This window comes from Loxodonta africana, chromosome 25, assembly GCF_030014295.1.
Source record: "Loxodonta africana isolate mLoxAfr1 chromosome 25, mLoxAfr1.hap2, whole genome shotgun sequence".
In the NCBI taxonomy this organism is placed as follows: domain Eukaryota; kingdom Metazoa; phylum Chordata; class Mammalia; order Proboscidea; family Elephantidae; genus Loxodonta; species Loxodonta africana.
In genome coordinates, this window is record NC_087366.1 from 62,609,118 (window position 1) to 62,628,755 (window position 19,638).

Genomic DNA, 19,638 nt, shown 5'->3' on the forward strand with positions numbered 1-19,638 from the left:
CCCCAGACGCCACTCACCGAAGTGGGATGCAGAACATTTTCGTAATGAACTTTGCTATACCAATTGATCTAGGTGTCCCAAGACCCCCATCCCTGTTACTCTGTCCCTCAAAGTGTTTGTTTGTATTCAAGAAGCTTCTCAGCTTTTGGTTTAGTCCAGTTGTGCCGACTTCCCCTGTATTGTGTGCTGTCCTTCCCTTTACCTAAGATAATTCTTGTCTACTAGCTAGTTAGTGAATACTCCTCTCCCCCCTCCCCCACCACCCTCGTAACCATCAAAGAGTGTGTTCTTCTGTGTTTAAACCTTTTCTTGAGTTCTTATAATAGTGGTCTCATACAATATTTGTCCTTTTGCGACAGATTAATTTCACTCAGCATAGTGCCTTCCAGATTCCTCCATGTTACGAGATGTTTCTCGGATTCATCGTCGTTCTTTATTGTTCATAGTATTCCATTGGAAACCCTGGTGGTGTAGTGGTTAAGTGCTACAGCTGCAAACCAAAGGGTCGGCAGTTAGAATCTGCCAGGCTCTCCTTGGAAACTCTATGGGGGCAGTTCTACTCTGTCCTGTAGGGTAGCTATGAGTCGGAATCGACTCAACGGCACTGGGTTTTTTTGGTTTAGCATTCCATTGAGTGAATATACCATAATTTGTTTATCCATTTGTCCATTGATGGGCACCTAGGTTGTTTCCATCTTTTAGCTATTGTAAACAGTGTTACAGTGAACATGGGTGTGCACATATCTGTTCGTGTGAGGACTCTTATTTCTCTAGGACATATTCCAAGGAATGGGATTGCTGGGTCGAATGGTACTTTTTTTCTAGCTTTTTAAGGAAGTGCCAAATTGGTTTCCAAAGTGGCTGTACCATTTTATTTCCTACCAGCAGTGTATGAGTGTTCCAGTCTCTCCACAGCCTCTCTGGCATTTATTATTTTGTGTTCTTTGGATTAATGCCAGCCTTTTTTTTTTGTTTAGGTGAGATGGTATCTCATTATAGTTTTGATTTGCATTTCTCTAATGGCTGATGATTGTGAGCATTTCTTCATGTATCTGTTAGCTGCCTAAATGTCTTTTTTTTTTTTTGGTGAAATGTCTGTTCATACCCTTTGCCTATTTTTTAGTTGAGTTATTTGTCTTTTTGTTGTTGAGGTTTTACAGTCCTTGCAGATTTTAGAGATTAGACCCTGATCAGGTATGTCTTAGTCAAAAATTTTTTCCCAAAAAAAAGGTTGTCTTTTTACTCTTTTGATGAAGTCTTTTGATGAGCATAAGTGTTTGATTTTAGGAGCTCCCAGTTACCTAGTTTCTCTTCTGGTGTTTGTGCATTGTTAGTAATGTTTTATATTTCTGTTTATGCCAGGTTTTAGAGCTCCTAGTGATGAAAAATATGGAGAATATTTTTAAAGAATGTGAATTTGTTAATTTATGTCTTCCAAAAGCTCAGTATAAGTGTGCTGTGCAGGACCTCAGAGATGTTGGCTGTCTGTTTCTTCTAAGCTAAAAAAAAAAAAAAAAATTTTTTTTAAGAAAAGAAACGATAATATATTTATTTGATTAAGAAACATTCTCTTTAAGTCTTGCTACATTACGTGTGTATGTGTGTATTTGTATACAGCCCATAGCTCTCTTTTGTGCTGGCTTTCAACTGAATCATATTGTTTACAGCAAAAAAAATTTTTTCTTTAATAATCCTGGATTTTCCATGGCTCACGCTGTCAGAGTATCAGATTAGCTCTTGAATTTATTAACAGTCATCTCCTTTCAAATGTCAGATAACTTTTTTTTTCTTCTTCTTCTTCTTTTTCTTTTTTTCCCCTTTCCATCCTGGCTTCCCTGTGTCTGTTCGACCCATTCCTGTCCCTTCATGCCTTCTCATCCTGCTTTTGGACAGGAACTGCCCATTTGGTCTCTTATACCTGATTGAATTAAGAAGCACATTCCTCGTGTATTTTTTGTTTGTTTGTTTTATAGTCCTGCCTAATCTTTGTCTGAGGAATGGGCTTCAGGAATAGTTTCAGTTCTGGGTTAACGGTGCATCTGGGGATCATAGTTTTGGGGGTTCCTCCAGTCTCAGTCACACCATTAAATGTGGTCTTTTTATGTGAATTTGAGTTCTGTCTTAATTTTTCTCCTGCTCTGTCCAGGACTCTCTGTCATGTTCCCCGTTAGGGCTTTCATTGGTGGTAGCCGAGTACCATCTAGTTCTTCAGGCCTCAGTCTGATGGAGTCTCTGGTTCATTTGGTCCTTTAGTCCTCTGGGCTAGTATTTTTTTGTGTCTTTGATTTTTTTCATTCTCCTTTGCTCCAAGTGGGATGGGACCAACAGATATGTCTTAGATGGCTGCTCGCAAGCTTTTAAGACCCCAGGCACTACTCACCAAAGTGGGATGTAGAACGTTTTCTTTATAAATTATGTCAATTGACCTAGATGTCCCCTGAGACTCTGGTCCCCAGGCTAAGCTTTTAAAAATGTAAAGAGATTTTTGCTCGTGTGTGTATTAGCTGAGTGCAGAATACCGAGGTTAAATTGTTTTCCACCCTCCAGAAGTCTCATTAAACTGCCACTTAAGAAACTTTATTAACACTCTTGGCAGAGGAAGCGTCCGTGGGAATCCACTTTATCGGCCTTTGATGAAGCCCCATCTCGAAGTGGCATCCACTGTGTGACCCAGTGGCTTTTTTATTTTTCTTAGATTTAGTGCAGTGTGAACATTGCCACTTTGTCTAACAAAGAATACTTCCTCCCCTGATACCTTTTCCCCCGAGAAAAATCGTGAAAAGAATTCTGTGCACAGAAGCATTTCACTCCTGTTGGTGCCCAATAGGCTCTCTGTTCATCTCAGATCATTTATCTTCCCTCTTGATTTGTCGTGCTGGATCTCATTTTGTGTTATTGTTAATTTATTTTGGTAAATTACTTCTGATTACTTTTAATTAGATAACAGTATAATGGAAGATATGGGTTCTTATTAATTGATGTAAACAAATGGTTTTAAAATAAAAGAATGGCTCTAAACACTCTTTTCTCTTCAACAATGTGAGCATTTCCGTGCAGCTTTTAAGCTTTTGTCCTGAGATGAGGCTTGCAAATATCAGGATGCTTCAAGCTGGTTCCTCACCTGAGCTACCTGAGCTACTACAAAATCTAAACGAATAATTGACTTTCTCCGGTGTGCAGACAGTCTGTGGGTTACACGGACATACGCTTCCCTTTTTTCATGGTCATGATATGCTAGTCATTAATGCTTCTATCGCTGTAATCTTTCTTTTGTGCCCAGTTGGAGTACTAAGCAGACCCCCACGCAGCCCAGCTGAGCCAGGCAGATGTTGGGGGGTGGGGGCATGGCATGACGCCCTGCACCCACACTCTTGTCTTTAGATGGGGGCTTATTCTGAGCTGCTCACTGTACAGCCCTGCTGGAGCCACGGGGAGTCCATGCAGGAAAGCAAGCCCTCCAGAGTCTCCTTTAAAGCCTGGACATATAGTCCAGCCTCAGGTGACATTCACTGATTCGGGGCAGAGAGGAAAGGGCAGATGGATGTGCTCTTCCCTCCAGAAATTAGCTCTGACAGGCGGGCGTTTCAAGGGGACTTGGTGCTGCTCTGATCCCAGCCTGTTAATAGTAGAAATTGCTGTAAGTAATGTCTAGAATCATCTGCTTGGGGGACTTTGGGATTTGCAGAGGGGAAAACAGAATTTAATTTTTAAAAAAGAACTATTTAATTTAAAGAACAAATTCTCCCATGAACTGACTGCCTCCCAGCTGGTCCTTTACTGGATCCAGAATTAGACAGTGGGCACCAGCCAAATAATTAGTGTCTTGTAAGAACTGTAAATTATTGTCGCTTAAAAAAAAAAAAAAAAGACTCAGCATCAGTTTTTTTCCCCCTCACTTTTATGCAAAGCCGTGGAGGACTTTGGTGACGAGATTTGCATCGTGTCTTGCAGCCTACTTGGAAGAGATCCAGTCGGTCCGTCGCCATACCAACAGCATGTTGGAAGGTGCCAAGAACAGGCTCCCCCCCATCGTTGTCCACTGCAGCGCTGGCGTGGGCAGGACGGGCGTGGTCATCCTCTCGGAACTGATGGTCTACTGCCTGGAGCATAATGAAGTAAGCTGTTCTGGGTTTCTCTCTGGACATCCCACCATGGGGACAGGGTGACACAATGGCCGAGCCATTGCCTGTGCCGTTGCTCTTCCAGTGGCTCATTTCCTCCCTCCTGATGAGAGTTCTCTGGACCCAGGCTTCCTCATCTGGCACGTACAGCCTTTCATTTCTTTTGCCTCTGGCTGCTCTGTGTAGGTGCCCAGATTCACAGAATGAGAGTGTGAGGTAGGAAGCATTGGGAGAATCCAGTCCTAGTGGCTGGTTTCAGAAGTCTGCAGACCATCTGGATTTATCGTCGGCCATTTTCCATGGCGGGTTATTTGGTTGCATGTAGTTTAGATGCATTTCTAGGTTGTGTTTTGGCCTAAATCTGATGTAAAAAATGTACAGACTTTGAAAATGTTTTTTGTTCTTCAGAGTGAGGTTTTTACTTAAAAGAGGTTATTTGTTCTAGTCTAGACCTGGCAGTTGTGTGGCATAGTGGACCAGGTAGATCACCTGAGCATGTAGACCTGGCAGTTGTGTGGTGCAGAGGACCAGGTAGATCACCTGAGCAGGCAGACCTGGCAGTTGTGTGGTGCAGCGGACCACACTGAGCACGCAGCTTTTCTCCCTGTGGAATTGGTGTCCTGGTGAGCTGTGCCCACAAGATCCATGGCGTTCCTTTGCTGCTCTGGGACCAGGAGTTACACTTATGGGCTTTCAGTTCAGTGTAGGTGATGTAGGTAAGACAAACAGCAATCCAAGGCCGAGAACAGCTCTGCTGCCTTCTGTTTACCTGGCACTGTACTGGTTTAGGCGTCCCTGGGTGGTGCAGTTAAGCGCTTGGCTGCTAACCGAAAGGTTGGAGGTTCAAGTCCACCTAGAGGCACCTCAAGAGAAATGCCTGTATATCTACTCCTGAAAAATCAGTCATTGAAAACCCTGTGGGGCACAGCTCTACTGCGACTCGCATAGGTTCACCCTGAGCCGGAGCTGACTCAGTGGTAACTGGGTACTCCTACTGTTTTTAAGCACTCTGGCTGACTTTTTTTTAAGCTCTTCCTCATAGCAGCCATGCAGTGGAGCCAGGCATGTGTCACAACTCCTGTTTTACAGATGAGGAAACTGAGGCCCCCAAATAATGGAGTGACATGACTGGTGCCGTGGGACTCCTGGGCAGCGGCATCAGGGTGAGGAGCACTGTCTGCCTCCTTCCAGGGTTCTCCATCTCCATTCTGCCTCTTGGTGCCAGGTGTCGTTTAGTTCCTATTCAGTTTTCACATTATACAGTTGGGCCAATAGAAGGAAATTCTTGTAGGGGTCTGGTACATTTTAGATGAAGGAGCACTACAATGCACGCTCCATAGATACACTTCATATCGCGTATATGCGTTTACTCAGTAGTTGGAAAATCAGATTATATATGGCGCCACAATGTCTGTTACGCTGAAACTTCCTGGAAAACAATAAATACTGAGTTTCAGCACATTCAAAGGACTTTAAACACCCTGCCTTTAAGAAGTTAATTTGGGAAACTTCCAGTTTGTCCATCTGAATGTGTGCACTGCTGAAAAGTAGAAGAGGGATTATGCTAACTGTGGTCTAATGTTTAAAAAAAAGTCCTCTTGATGAGTGAAAGACCCACCGTGGCAGCAGCTGAGACTGCATAGATACGGAAATGTCATCGTCTTCCAGGAGTTTTCACCATTTTGTCTGACACAGGATGTCTGTTGATGCTCGCTTCCCTGTACCCTGTTACTGCTGACAAGTCGCTCCCCAAACCATCCAACCACATCATCGCTGACTCACGCTGACCCCGTGTGTGTCAGACTGGAGCTGTGCTCCACAAGGGCCTTCAATGGCTGTGAACTTTCAGAAGTACTTCACCAAGCCTTGCTTCTGAGGTGCCTCTGGGTGGACTCGAACCACCAACCTTTTGGTTAGTAGCTGAGCGCTTAACTGTTTGCACCACCCAGGGGTTGCCAGAAAGTCTTTTGTACCACCAAGGCCCAGACCCACCCATTGCTAGGGGTTGAAGTGCAGTCAGTACGTGCAGCGTCAGTGTGTCTGGGTTCACATGGGCACCGGTGGATTCCAGGGGAGCAAGAAGGCCCTCATCATCACCTCCCGCCTGAAACAGCTCTTCGTGCCCCCATCCCCAAGTCCCCCATCTTTTCTCTGATCCCTGCAATCTCTTCCTCTACTCCCCTTTTCCCCCTCTTAACTTGAGAAGCTATTCAGTCTGTCTTCTCTCGACATGAAAGGTGGTTCTGTTCTGAGCTCTTTGGAGACCCCTCAGAGGCTGAGCCTCGATGATGCTATGATGTGAGGGCTCATTGATCACCACCAGATGTTACTGGCCCAGTGGGACACAACAGCACATGTCAGAGCCGGCAAGGTGCTGGGGGAGGGATCTGCCAGTAGGGTCTCCTTTGGGCTTGGCGTGGGCTCAGGGTGACTACATTCTCCATGGCGTCCAAACGTAGTGGATTTCCTCAGTGCAGAGTTCCATGCCAGAGCATTCTTTGCTGGAGCTTGGTCAGTCTGGAGAGAACTTCTGGTCCCATCAATATTCAAAGATAGCGAGATGACTCATGTTTTTCACTTCCCTTCCCTTAACACAAACATTGCCTGCCTTATCTGCAGGCGGAAAAAAATCTCTACTTTGTTCTGATGTTGTTTCAGGCCTGGCTAGTAAGATTTAAGCCCTTATTTCAGGAGAAGAATACATTTTTAGTTTAGTTTTTTTTTTGTAAACAAAGATTTGACAAATAAGTGTGAAATCACGTGCCCTGTTCTTCTCCCGTGCAGGCAGATGTTCCCTTGACTTCTGGATTTTGCATCCTTCGTATTTCAGTCTGTAACTCATCACAGTTTCTGTATTGCCAGTGAAATGGCTTTTCTTTATTTTTCTGGACTTTGTTCTCTTGAGTTTCATTCTTCACGCAGAAGAGTTGAACACAAGCAGTGAATCAGAGACACTGAAGCAGAGGTCAGGTAGCTGTGGGGTGGGATGGAAGGACGACTCTCCCGGGCTGCGTGAGTAAGCCCCTGCTGGCCTGCTGCCTTGTGCGCTGTGTGTTGGCAGTAGTAGCAATACCTGCACTTGTTTTTCAGAAAGCAGTAGTTTTTGGTTAACAGTGCTTTCTCTTGGCCCCCAGGATTTAGCTCACAGCCCAGATCAGCTCATTATAAAAGGTCAGACTCTCACTAGCCAAATCACAGGTGTCTTCATCTTGCTGCTTTTCTGGATAAGTTACCTCTTCTTCACAGAGTGGGAAGGAGGAAATGCCTCTAAGCAAGTCTGGGGCAAACGTCACCTGCCTCACGATTGGGGTCACTTGGCAGCAGAACCTGATGGCGGCGCATCTTTCAGCATCGGGGACCCGTTCGTTGAGAAACGGGGGAGGCTTTCTGGCCTTGTCCCCAGACTGCCCCATATCAGATAATCTGCTCTGTTTGTGGCTGTCTTACAGGCTCTTGTGATGGGGTGGTGGTGACGCTGGTGGTGGTGACGGTGGTGATGGTGGAAATGGTGATGGTGGTGGTGGTGACGGTGGTGATGGTGGAAATGGTGATGGTGGTGGTGGTGACGGTGGTGGTGATGACAGTGGTGGTGGTGATGGTGGAAATGGTGATGGTGGTGGTGGTGACGGTGGTGATGGTGGAAATGGTGATGGTGGTGGTGGTGACGGTGGTGGTGATGACAGTGGTGGTGGTGATGGTGGAAATGGTGATGGTGGTGGCGGCGACGGTGGCGACGGTGATGACGGTGATGACGGTGGTGGTGGTGATGACGAGAGCTAGAATACTGCAATAACAGAAGCTAACCTGTATTTAGCGCTCACCGTGTGCCAGCACCATTCCAAGAGCCTTACAGGTGTTACCCCAAGTAGCCTCCATAGTAACCCCATGAGATCAGTCCTGTTAATACCCTTGTTTTACAGAATAGCAACTGAGGCACAGGTGCTGAAGCAATGTTCTCTGTCCCACAGCTAGGAAGTGGCAGAGCTGGGATTCAGCTCAAGAAGCCTGACCCAGATCCTGTGTTCTCAGCTCCTTCTGACCTTGTTCTGACCTTGCCTGTGTGTCCAGAGCCTGTGGCAGGTACAGGAGAGGAATGGACTAAGCGACACACAACAATGACAAAATGTACATAACAGAAAATTTGCCAGTTTAACCATTTTTCAAGTATAAAATTCAGTGGCATTAACTACATTCATCACATTGTTTAACTGTCACCACGATCTATTTCCCAAAATGTTTCATCGCTGCAAACAGAAGAAGCTGAAGTGCCCCTTAAGCCATGACTTCTCACTCCCTCCTCCCGCAGCCTTGGTAACCACGAATAAACTTTTGTCTCTGCATTTGCCTATTCTAGGTATTTCACGTAAGTGGAATAAAACAATTTGTGTTCTTCCATCAGCCTTATTCTTTTATCCTTGTAGTGTCAGTGCTCACCAGAGTGATGCGTACCAAACATTATGTTAGTCGTTTCACTACCGGACAGCTCTGGGTTGTATATTATGAGACTGGTAGCATTTGAAGTGTAATTTAGGCAAAGGCCTGCTTGTTACCAGCAGAAGCTCCAGTTGCTGGAAATGGACCCTTTGATTGGTCAAGCCTACTGATCAGAAGCCAAGTCCTCTGCTTTGTCTTGTACCTGGACCAGGACAGGAGGAACCGCCCGAGGGCGGTCCCCATCTCAGGATCGTGTGCTTTGTCTCTTTCTTGCAGAAGGTGGAAGTACCCATGATGCTGAGGCTGCTCCGGGAGCAGAGGGTGTTCATGGTCCAGACCATCGCTCAGTACAAGTTTGTCTACCAGGTCCTCATCCAGTTCCTGCAGAACTCCAGACTCATCTGATCCCTCTCGCCGACGGGGAGGCACCTCCGACAACATCTGCTCCGGATGCGGATGGCTGGCAGCAGGCAGGCCGTGGGCTCTCCGAAGACGGGAGCCAAGATTCTTCACAGACAGACGTCATGTATTATTTTATATGAGATAATTTATTTTCCTCCTTCGGAATAACATTTGTGATTTATTTTAATGCAGTTTTCACAATGTAATGCTTTTTCATTTGAACCACATGGTGACTGATCTGCATTGTAACACGTGAGCGGGGACGATTGCCCGGTGGGTCATTGTGGGGACTGGGGCATAAGGAACACATCTCTAGTGAAGTTGCTGCCAGATTTGTAACCAGCCCTGAAATCCATCAGCTTAATTGCTCATGTCCAAACCAAAGACGGCAAGAAAATGAATTCATCCTGAAATACAAAGAAAAGGGTCAAGAGCCTTTTCTGAAGAAAAACACACTTTGCTCTTAGATTTTATTTTCTGGCTCATGAGTCTTGATGGACGGTTGGCCTCCTCGGTCCTTCCTTTCTGCCCTCTCCTTCGTTAGTCTCTCTCTTTTTTTTCCTCCGTCCAAGCTTGAGTTAGAGATGGGAACAGCCAGGGGAAGGCTCCCTTTTGCTGTAGTACTTGCCATCTTCCAGGCTGAATGGGCAGCTCTTGCCGTATCTGTCCTGACCACCCATTATCCTGGGCTCTGGAGCCTGCGTTTGCGTGCTGGGGACCGCACCCTGGGCCTTTGCCACTCTCCCTGTGCCCTGTGTCCTCCGAGAGGAAACAGGGCCTCGAGGCCCTGGGCCAGGCCATCTGCTCAATTAGGCCTCTTGCCTGATTGAGAGGGGATAGTGGACCAGAAGGGGAAGAGAGAGGAGTCAGGCAGAGCCTTGGTAGTTGTTCTTATGTAAATGAGATGTTTGTGCTGGCCAGGTGCCTGGAGGTCGGGGTGCTGGGTGCATGCTGTGTTTTCTGTCACGTGCTGAGTCAGTGGGAAGGCTGTAAAGGGAGCGGTTGGTGAGGCTGATTGATGGGGGCTTATTTGGCACTTAGGTGGCAGGGGCTCTGGCCAGGAGCCCCACACAGTGAACCCCACTGTGGCGGGGATCTTCTCTGGGACCATCTCCAGGCTCTGGCCTGCAGGAGTAGAACAAATCCTGTTCACGCCTCCATAATCCAGATCTGGACCCATTTCATGAAGGATGGGGAACTCAGTCTCCCTCGAAGGAGCCCAGGTGGTACAGTGGTTAAGTGCTTGGCCGCTAACTGAAAAGTCAGTGGTTCGAACCCACCAGCTGCTACATAGGGAAAAGATGTGGTGGTCTGCTTCTGTAAAGATTACAGAAACCCTATGGAACATTGTACTCTGTCCTGTAGGGCCCCTGTGAGTCAGGTTTGAAGTCCTTTGCTGCTTTCCTTCTCTCCTTGTAACTCCCTCTCTGGTCCATCGTGGTGTTAACATACCCACAGAGTGGCTCCCCGCTCCTGTCTGTCGTGATGTTAACATACCTGTAGCGTGACCCCCCCTCTGGTCCATCATGGTGTTAACACTACCTGCAGCGTGAAGCCCAGTTTGGTTTGTCCTTTCCTTGCGACATAATTGGCCACCGTCCATCCTTCTGAATTGCGTAGGCTAGTTTTTTAGTACACAGGGAAACATGCTCCACACATTTCCCCTTTCCGAGTTTTTGGGGAGTTTTCCTTTCTACTGTCTAGTTTTTCTTGAACAGATTTTTTAATTATGGCTTTAATCTTAGACATGACCCTTATGATTGTTCCATTATGCCTTCCTCCATTAGCTGCCCTTTTTCCTGAGCTGAAAATACAAAGAGTGGCATCAAATCGACAAGAAAGAGCATGGCTTTGTGACTTCCTGTCACCATAAACAGCTATTGCAAGCAGATTATCTGGAAACTACTTGGGACTGTGAATGATCAGCCCATCTCATCATCAGTGCCGAACCTCTGGCTAGGTGCGGTGGTGGTTGTACTGAATTTAAATTCCGAGTACCTGGGGATGGAGGGCTTCCCTTTACTCCAAAATCTGAACAGTCAGTCAAGGAGTATAACTTCAATTGAGCTTCGTAGATCTCGGAATTCTTGTGTATGTTCTAGAAAGAAAACCGTTAGTGTTACGTGTATTTTCAATGGAACAGTTTATCACCGTCACTATGAGAAGCTCAGAACTTGGATCATCAACAGGCAAAGAGGTATTGTTTCCTTTCTTTAAGATTTTCTCTCCTTGGGGTACTCTGCTGTTGAACTAAACCAAGCTCATAGTGACCCTATAAGACAGAGTAGAACAGCCCCATAGGGTTTCCAAGGAGAGGCTGGTGGATTCCAACTGCTGACCTTTTGATTAGCAGCCAAGCTCTTAACCTCTGCACCACTAGGGCTCCACTTTGTCATTAGGGATGTTTTAACAATTGGTCTGCAGTTATGGGTTTATTGCATAATGAAAAACATCAGTGTTTCATCTTTTACACCCAGCGTGGGCACTGTTCAAGTGTCTCCTGTGGGCACCGTGTAGATCTGGTGTCTCTTTGAAGCCATCACGTAAGAGTTCCTGTAAACCCGTCCGTTTCCTACCTTGTGCTGTGCAAATCTCCATTGTGCACAAAATGCAGGGAAGAGGTAGGTTTGATATCAAATTTCCTACCCAAAGTTTATCTTTAAACCCAAAGGAAAACAGTTCAAAGTTAGTCCCCTAAGGTTTAAATATTTCCTTTTTAAAAACAAACGTTTTTTGTTCTTCACCATGTTTTGCATTCCTTTTTCACATCTCCAGCAAATGCCAGCATAGCTCCTGTTAAATTCGCATCAACCATTTCAAGTCCTTTCCGTGGCATCTGCATAATAATTGCCCAGAGTTGCTTTATATCTGGGAAGCAAGCCAAGGAATAAACCTTGGAGCAAAGTGTATTAAATTAGTTACCTAGTTAGGGCTTTTGGGATGATTTCCTGGTGAGGTATCAAGTCTGAAGCTAGAGCTGTCAGGTTATATTGCTGCAGTTTGGACTGGGAGGGAGAAAATTAAAAATGAAAGGAAAAAAAAAAAGATCCCATCTCAGACCAGAATCGGCAGACACTCTCAGCCCCTGGTTTTGGAGTTTCCTGGTTGGGCTGTTATGTCTCTTATATCCTCATGTTGACCCAATTGTTCGTCCCTGTTCCTGGTAGTCCTGGGATCATGGGACCCGAGCTTGGTGTCTTCATCCTTACGATGAGGTGAGACAGCTGGCGAGGTTAGGCAAGGTTCTGCTGAGCTTCATTTGGTGTCGTTGGGTTCTCAGGAGATACCGCCTTTTAGAAAGAGGCTCTGGTAGCATTTGCAGGTAGCATCTGCGTTTATACACGCCTCTTTCCTCGAATAGGAAGAGAGGGAGCTGCATTGGTGAGGTGTGTCAGACGTCCATTTCTTTGTAAGACACTGCAGAAGTATGGGCTTCTCTCTCAGCTGGAGGCGCACAGTGAGGTCAGGGAAGGGGAAGGCATCTCCACGTGGGATATTTGGTGTAACAAGCTTTTGTGAAGCTTACATGGGAAGAACTTTGCTTCTGTCATTTTTGTGGCTTGCTTAAGAGTCACTAAGCTACCTTGGGACCTCCCTCCTCTACCAGCTTGAGAGAAGGTCTTTGTGGACCCCGCTGGGCAAGTCCTGTGAGTCTTAGCTGCCAGCTTGCCCAGGACTCAGGGACCTTTATTCTGCCTGCTCCCAGCTTTTGGCGTTTGGTTATAAACCCAAGTAGGACTGTAGATCAATGTTTTACCCAGCTGACCACCTTTCTTCTTGTTTCCAGCATAACAGAGGTTGCCCCATATGAAATTTCCAGTATTTGACCATATTTTATTTACAGAGTGTTCACGTGGGTCAACCTATGACGTACAGTTTGTTTCTTGCTCCGGATATGGTGTGGATCCTGACACCCCACATGCTGTGTCTCCAGCAAGGGCTAGTGAGCAGGGAAGGGGGTGCAGGGGGCAGTCAGCTTCTGTGAACCAGCCGCTTTGCCGTGACTGTCGGTTCGCTGGCCGAGTGGACCGTCTCCTGGGGCTTGAAAGTTGCTCTCTGAAGAGATGGTTGTACACTGTTGATTCTGACAGGCTGGGGTGACCATAAGGCACACACGCCTGTGGGATTTTCAGCTGCCATCCTTTCTTGTGGTGTACTCTGTCTGAGCTGTTCCACAAGCACTCGGCCCAGAGGTTACGGAACGTGATGCACGCGCCTGAAGGTGTCGTCAGTCAAAAAGCAGAGTGTGCCTTCTGATCCCTGCGCCACGACCAGCAGACAGCATGGTTGCTGGTGAAAGCAGGTGGAGCCATTGATTTTCTCTCTGGGGAGGGGAGGCACGCCAAGACGTGTGCCAGGGAACTTACGACTAGGGGTGCGACTGGGTCAGACCCACATTGGTGCTAAATCTATCCTCCATTCCTCCTCGGTGTCAGAAATAACTTTGTTGGGCAAATAGAATAAAGTACTTTCCAGAAGCACCAAGTAATCATTGTTGGCCTCTTCAAATGGTCCTTGGTGGGAATACAGCTTCCCCACGTTTTACTGAAGACCCTCCTGCAGCTGTGTTTTATTGACTGGGTTTTAGCAGACGTTCATCAGGCTGCAGTTGCCTTTAACGAGCAAGGGAACGAATCATGTAGCTGTGCCTCCCAGTGGAGACATTTGGGTTTTCCATGGACACCTTACAGATTTTCCAATGGTCTAGAGATTGTAGGTGACAAACTAGTCAGCTCTAAAAACAGGGTAGAAATAAAGCTCCAAGTTGTTAATCACATTGGACACTGCCTTTGAACTATGAGCAAGGAAACAGTGGTTTTCATCTTTACCTCAAAATGTGTTTAGCTTCTAAGATATTCTGAGGCAAGAGACCTTACCGATGCCTGTATTGAACGTAACAGCAGCTGCTTGGGAGAAATAGGGTGTGTCCAGTCAAGTCCTGCAAACCCAAGTGTGTTGTCCAGAAGTCAGCATTACTCAGGGGTTCCTGTTGAGACTCACCTCGCCTGTGCTCAGCTCTTGCGTTTTAGTTATAAACTCAGCTCGGTAAGCATTTTATCCTGCCGATTACCCTTGTTATCTTTTCCCGCTTAGTACAGCTCATCTCCTTTCCCAGGCCAGGTCTTCATCCTGAACTAAAATGTTTCCTGTTGAAATGTCCGTGGGCCTGCCATCAAGGATCTGGCATCAGTCGCCCGGGTGATTTACTGTGTTTGGTGCCGTAAAGGGAGGGTGAGCTTCAGTTCCTCCTGTTCAGAGCCTCGTTCCGCCCTCCCATTTTAAAAATAAACTCAGCAACATTTAGCTGTGAGGCAGGAAGGCCAGGCTGACGTGCAGCCTGAACTGGACTGCTGTCTCTGTAGGAAGTTCCTTGAGCCACGCAGATCAGTCTTCCAAAAAGTGGTGTAAGCTCTCCCAGAGAGGGAGGGTGTTCAGACCAGCCTTGAGGCTGCTATCAGAATGTTCATTGCTGGAATTTTCTCACCTCTGGGACACTACTCCCTACCACCCCTTGTGCAGTGCCAAAGTGACGAGACTGTCGGTGGCACCCCGGGAAAGACTTGCTACTTTGGGTTCTCTTCCTTGCTCACCATTTCAAGCTGCGTCCTCGCTGTCGAGGTGGACCTGTTGGATGTCAGGGGTTTTGATGTGTACCTCATCGTAGGTGGCTGCTCAAGAGCTCCGTCTCCCCTTGCTGGCCACTGGTAGCCTTCCTTTCCTAGCAGCCTTACAGCAGAGCTTCTGGTGGCGCAGTGTTTCTCAGGGGCCCCCCACACCCCTCAGTTGCAGTTAGCTAATGAATACGTTCAGCGTAAAGGTGAAGGCTCTAATTTAGAGCCTTTTTTTTTTTCTTTCAACTTTAACACTATGAAGTTTTCTTGCACTTTCCTTTTTCTTGCCACTCTTTGGAATCTGTAAGACTGTTGACCTTATCCTTTCAGAAGTTGGGTTACACTTCATCAGAGATGATGTCAATCCTGCCTGTGTCCTTTGTTCCTTCAGGAGTTGACCAACCTGCTTGAGGATTCTTAAATGGAAAACAAGGTTTCCATATGCAGGTGACTTTTAGTGTATAACCTTGTGTAGCCTCTGTTACATCAAGAAGCAGGCTAATCTAGTTTATTACTGGACTGTGTTGGGCATTTTCAGTATTTTCATGCTTTTGTTGATCTGTGTTTCATAAAATGTTGTGAATTTTGGTAAAATTCAAGACAGCTGACATTTAGTAAGTTTTCAATTCGATGTACAGACAAGTTCCCTACTTAGAAACCAGTTTGTTCTTAAGGTTCTTGGGTCAGCCCACAAAAGCCTGCTGTCTTCCAGAACTCTGCAAGGTCCTATTGGCAACATCCGGTTGGCTTTTGTGGGCTGACCTGGAAATTTAACCACATCTGTGTCGTTGCCATAAAAGATGCATTCCACATTGGGACTTGGGGTCCTGAGAACGCGTTCTCCTCCCCATAGGTGCCCCTCGCAAAATGGAAGCCCAGTCCCTGTCCCACCAATGACAGCTTAAGGGGAGAGAGGGACAGAAAAGCTTGTAGGACATTCCCTGAGTTGGGGACTGATTTTTTTTACCAATATCCATGTCAATTTAGTTTGGTATAAACTCCCTATCAATTTAATAATATTAAAAGCCTTAAATAAAATTATGCATGCTATTCTATGTGCTGTTTTATATCAGTAAATAAGCTTGTGCTTGTCAGTTTTATACAGTTACTAGGTGTATAAAGCTGACTTTTTTGACAGTATTTTTTGCACTGTTTCCTATCTGTTTTTATAAAGTCTTATTTAGATACTAGTCTTAGTTGCATATTGTTCATGTTCTCACTACCTTGTTATTACTGTATAATGTTTCATATGTGCCTTTCCAAATGTGAGATCTTTATTCTAACCTTTTTTTGTAAAAGATATCTATTGATTTCCATATGCAATAAACCTTTTTTTTTTCAGAGAAAACAGCTGAATCTTCTTCTTTTCTGTATTATGTATGTTTGCATTAGTTAAAAGCATTTTTATCCCTTTCAGAATTATTGTTACCAGCAAATTGCCTGGGAAAATTTGCTTTCTCATTTTTTTTTAAGTCCATTTATTTCTGTCCACTTTTTAACTGTTGCATAACTTGATCACACTGAAGACTTAGATTGAAAGCTGCAAAGTCATCATGGTTAACCCCACAGAGGCAATCACTAGGCAAATGGTGTGAAGGGTACTTAGGAATGGGTCTTTCTCACAAATGCAGTGATAACCCTGATTAACTCCACAGGCCTTCTCATCCATCCCAAGAGTATCATTTGCTCAGATCCCACACTGCCAACTTAGAAAGGCAGCCACCCAGGCTGCCCAACAGAACCAAACCCACGGCCGTCGCATCCGCTCCAACTCATAGCAACCCTATAGGACAGGGTAGAGCTGCCCAATAGGGTTTCCAAGGAGCAGCTGGTAGATTTGAACTGCCAACCTTTTGGTTAGCAGCTGGGCTCTTTAACCACTGAGCCACCAGGGCTAACCAGGCTGCTATATATAGAAGACCCCAAATTCTTGTTTCTGTCTTTCAGCTTTATAACAGTTCAACTCATCTCTAAGTTTGAAGGCAGCTGCCCTGGCCCAGATTTTCAGAGAGTCAACAGCACATACACAAGGAACCCCTCATGATGAGGACAGACATTTTCTTATGTCCCTTTGAGAAGTAACAGGGCAATGTAACAGCTCCTGAGAAGAGCCAATTCACAACCCTAAAAGCTTGCTATGGGTTGGAATAGACTCGAGGCCAACAGGTTTAGTTTTTTGTTTTTTTTTTATCACTGAATCAGAAGCTAGCTCTTACTGGCATTTCCCAAAGGGGTCTTTCACCTCCCAGCAGTCCCAACCCATTTCACATCATGAAAACGAGAATACTGTCAGCCACACTACAGTAAAAGGAAATCTATTTAAACATGTAAGTAATTCCATTTATCTGGTGACTGTGGTAATGAAACAATTACAATTCTTGGAAGAAAAGCTACATAGTGTTAAAAAAAAGACGAAAAACGTCAATGAAAATAGCATGTCGGGTGGAATGGTGAGAGAATAGGTTTATTTGTTATCTTTCATGGGCTACCTTAATAAACCTAGTTTATTTTCTTTGGTTGATAAATGGAAAAAATGGAAGTTTTATCATATTAAGTAGAGGTAAAATGGCAACCCCTAGTAGACCTATTTATCACAAAATAGACTATTACCAAAGCTGGGAAAGAAAATCCAAAAAAGCAGAACAAAAGATACATATAAGAAACAGCAACAAGGAAAACATACAAACGGGAAATAAAATCACAAAACAGGATCAAACGTCTTTTATTTACATTTTATTTTCTTTAATAAAAATAAATGGAAAACAACAGACTTACAGTTAAGAAACATAACGGAAGAAAAGAGCAGTTCATAATAGCTACAGAACACAAAATCTAGGGATGAGAAATCTGTGGGACCTGTGTAAACACAATAAACTCGTGTTCTTGGACAGAAAGACTCACGTTGCGGAGAGGTCAGTTTTGTAATGTGACAATGATTAAAAGGATTTTATTGGCAAAGGAACAGATAGATGAATGGAACGAAATAGTGCAGAAACAAACCCAAGTCTTAAGGGAATGATGATAGTAACATTTCAAATCAGTGAAGGGAAATAAATTATTCAATAAATGGTGCTGGCATAACTGGCTAGCAGTTTTGAAAATTAAAATTTATTCAGCATCTAGCTGGATCCCTCACTATGAAAAGAAAAAAAAAAAAAAACTCCAGTTAGATCAAATATTTAAATTAAAAATAGCTTTATTTCTTTTTTTAAAGATGAAAACAATCTACCTTTGTACAGCAAGTGTCATGAAAAATGAAGGTACCGACAATCAGGGAAGAATATTACTATGAGTACAAGACAGAGCTAATACCCCAGTATGCACTGAGGTATATTATAATCATTACAGATTATTATTAAAGACATGAACAAACAGCAAAATCGGCAATGGCCATGCATATTAAGTCACAGAAGAAATACAACAGTTTCTACATACACGAAAAAGTGTCCAACCTCATGGATAAATGCATTTAAAACAAAATACTCTTCCACACATTAGAACAGCAAACATTTTTTTAAAAATACTACAGTGTTATGAAGACAGTACCCGATGCATTTTTTAAAAAAGAAATGTGGCCAAATTTATTTCAATTAAAAAATGTTACCACTATTTGGTTCTGAAATTCCACTCTGAGACTCTATCAAAAAAAAAAAAAAAAAAGCACTGAGGCTGCTTCTGTGCAACCAAAAACCTCATGGGATTTGGTTTCTTGGTTTGGAGGTTTAGGGTCCTAATTTCATGGGACATCTAGTTAATTGGCCTAATAAAGTGTTAGTGCGTCTGTTCTCCCTCCTAGTCCCATGCATACTGCCTGGGTCTTAAAAGCTTGCAAATGGTCATTCAAGGCACAACAATTGGTCTCTATTTGCCTGGAGCAACAAAAAAAGGAGAGCAGGAATAAAAGAAGGAAATGGAATGTGTGGCTAACTGCCTCCGAGAACAACTGCCTCCTTTGCCATGAGACCAAAAGAACTGAATGGAGCTTGGCATCCATTACTGAACATTTTGATCAAAGATCCCATTGAAGAATCCTGATCAAAAGGGGGAAAATGCAGCACAGAACTTCAAATTCTCATGGACTCCAGACTTTCTGGACCCATGAAGGTTGGATGAAGCCCTGAAGCTACTGCCCTGAGATAATCTTTAAACCTTAAGCCAAAGATATCGCCTGAGGTCTTAAAACCAAACAATACTTCAGCTTAACTAGTAAAAAATGTCTGTCTTGAGCATTGTGGTCTTTTAAGAACTATATCTATATGGGATCAAACTGACAACAGCAACTGCAAAGATCAGACAGGAACCTTAGGGAGCTCGTGAATTTACGTTAATGGCGGTGGAACAACGCAGAAATGGAGGGTGAGACTTTGCGCAACTCGAACGTAATCAATGCCACTAAACGGCACATCGAGGAACTGTCGAATTGGTGTGTGTGTTGCTGTGTATATTCTCAACAGCAAAGAAAAATTATATTCAAAAAATGTGCTACATACCAGCCAATACATAGGTCTAGAATTTCATGACGGTATTTTTATTATTATTTGTAATAACAGGAAATTGAGGAAGAAAACGTGTTCATTAATAGGAGAATGGCTGAGTCAAGTATGAGACACACATTCAGTGCCCTTTTAAAAGAATGAGGCATGTCTGTAAATGCCGAAATGGAAAAGTCCATATTGTGAACTCAGACAAGCCGATTACAAAATAATATGCTAGTACCATTCTGCCTTTGTTTAATCTATTTATACAGCTACGTTATATAAAAAAATGATCAAAGCAAAAATAAGCTTGTTGCCATCGTGTCCATTCCAACTCATAGCTACCCTGTAGGACAGAACAGAACTGCTCCATAGGGTTTCCAAGGCTGCCACATCTTTCTCCTGGGAAGCAGCTAGTGGGTTTGAACTGCTGACCTTTTGGTTAGCAGCCAAGTGCTTTAACTAGGGCTCCTTTAGATATGTTGTAAGTGTGGAAAAAAACGGGGGCCACAAAAACCGTTTACAGTGGCTACCTCTGGGGAATGGGCTTAGCAAGGAAGAAGGATGGCTCACTTTTTTCATATATGTTTCATT

At 44.5% G+C, this 19,638-nt stretch overlaps 1 protein-coding gene across 3 annotated transcripts in view; it reads left to right on the forward strand.

The window, feature by feature from the left end:
* The window catches only part of PTPN14 (protein tyrosine phosphatase non-receptor type 14), a 228,198-nt gene extending 211,991 nt beyond the window's left edge, over nucleotides 1–16,207 (forward strand). For all 3 annotated transcript variants that reach the window (XM_003419865.4, XM_064276911.1, XM_064276912.1), the window contains 2 exons: nucleotides 3,952–4,115; nucleotides 8,832–16,207. In XM_003419865.4, coding sequence (XP_003419913.1) covers nucleotides 3,952–4,115; nucleotides 8,832–8,960 — 293 coding nt within the window. In that variant the 3' untranslated portion in view covers nucleotides 8,961–16,207. The remainder of the gene's footprint in view (nucleotides 1–3,951; nucleotides 4,116–8,831) is intronic.
* The last annotated feature ends 3,431 nt before the right edge of the window (nucleotides 16,208–19,638 follow it).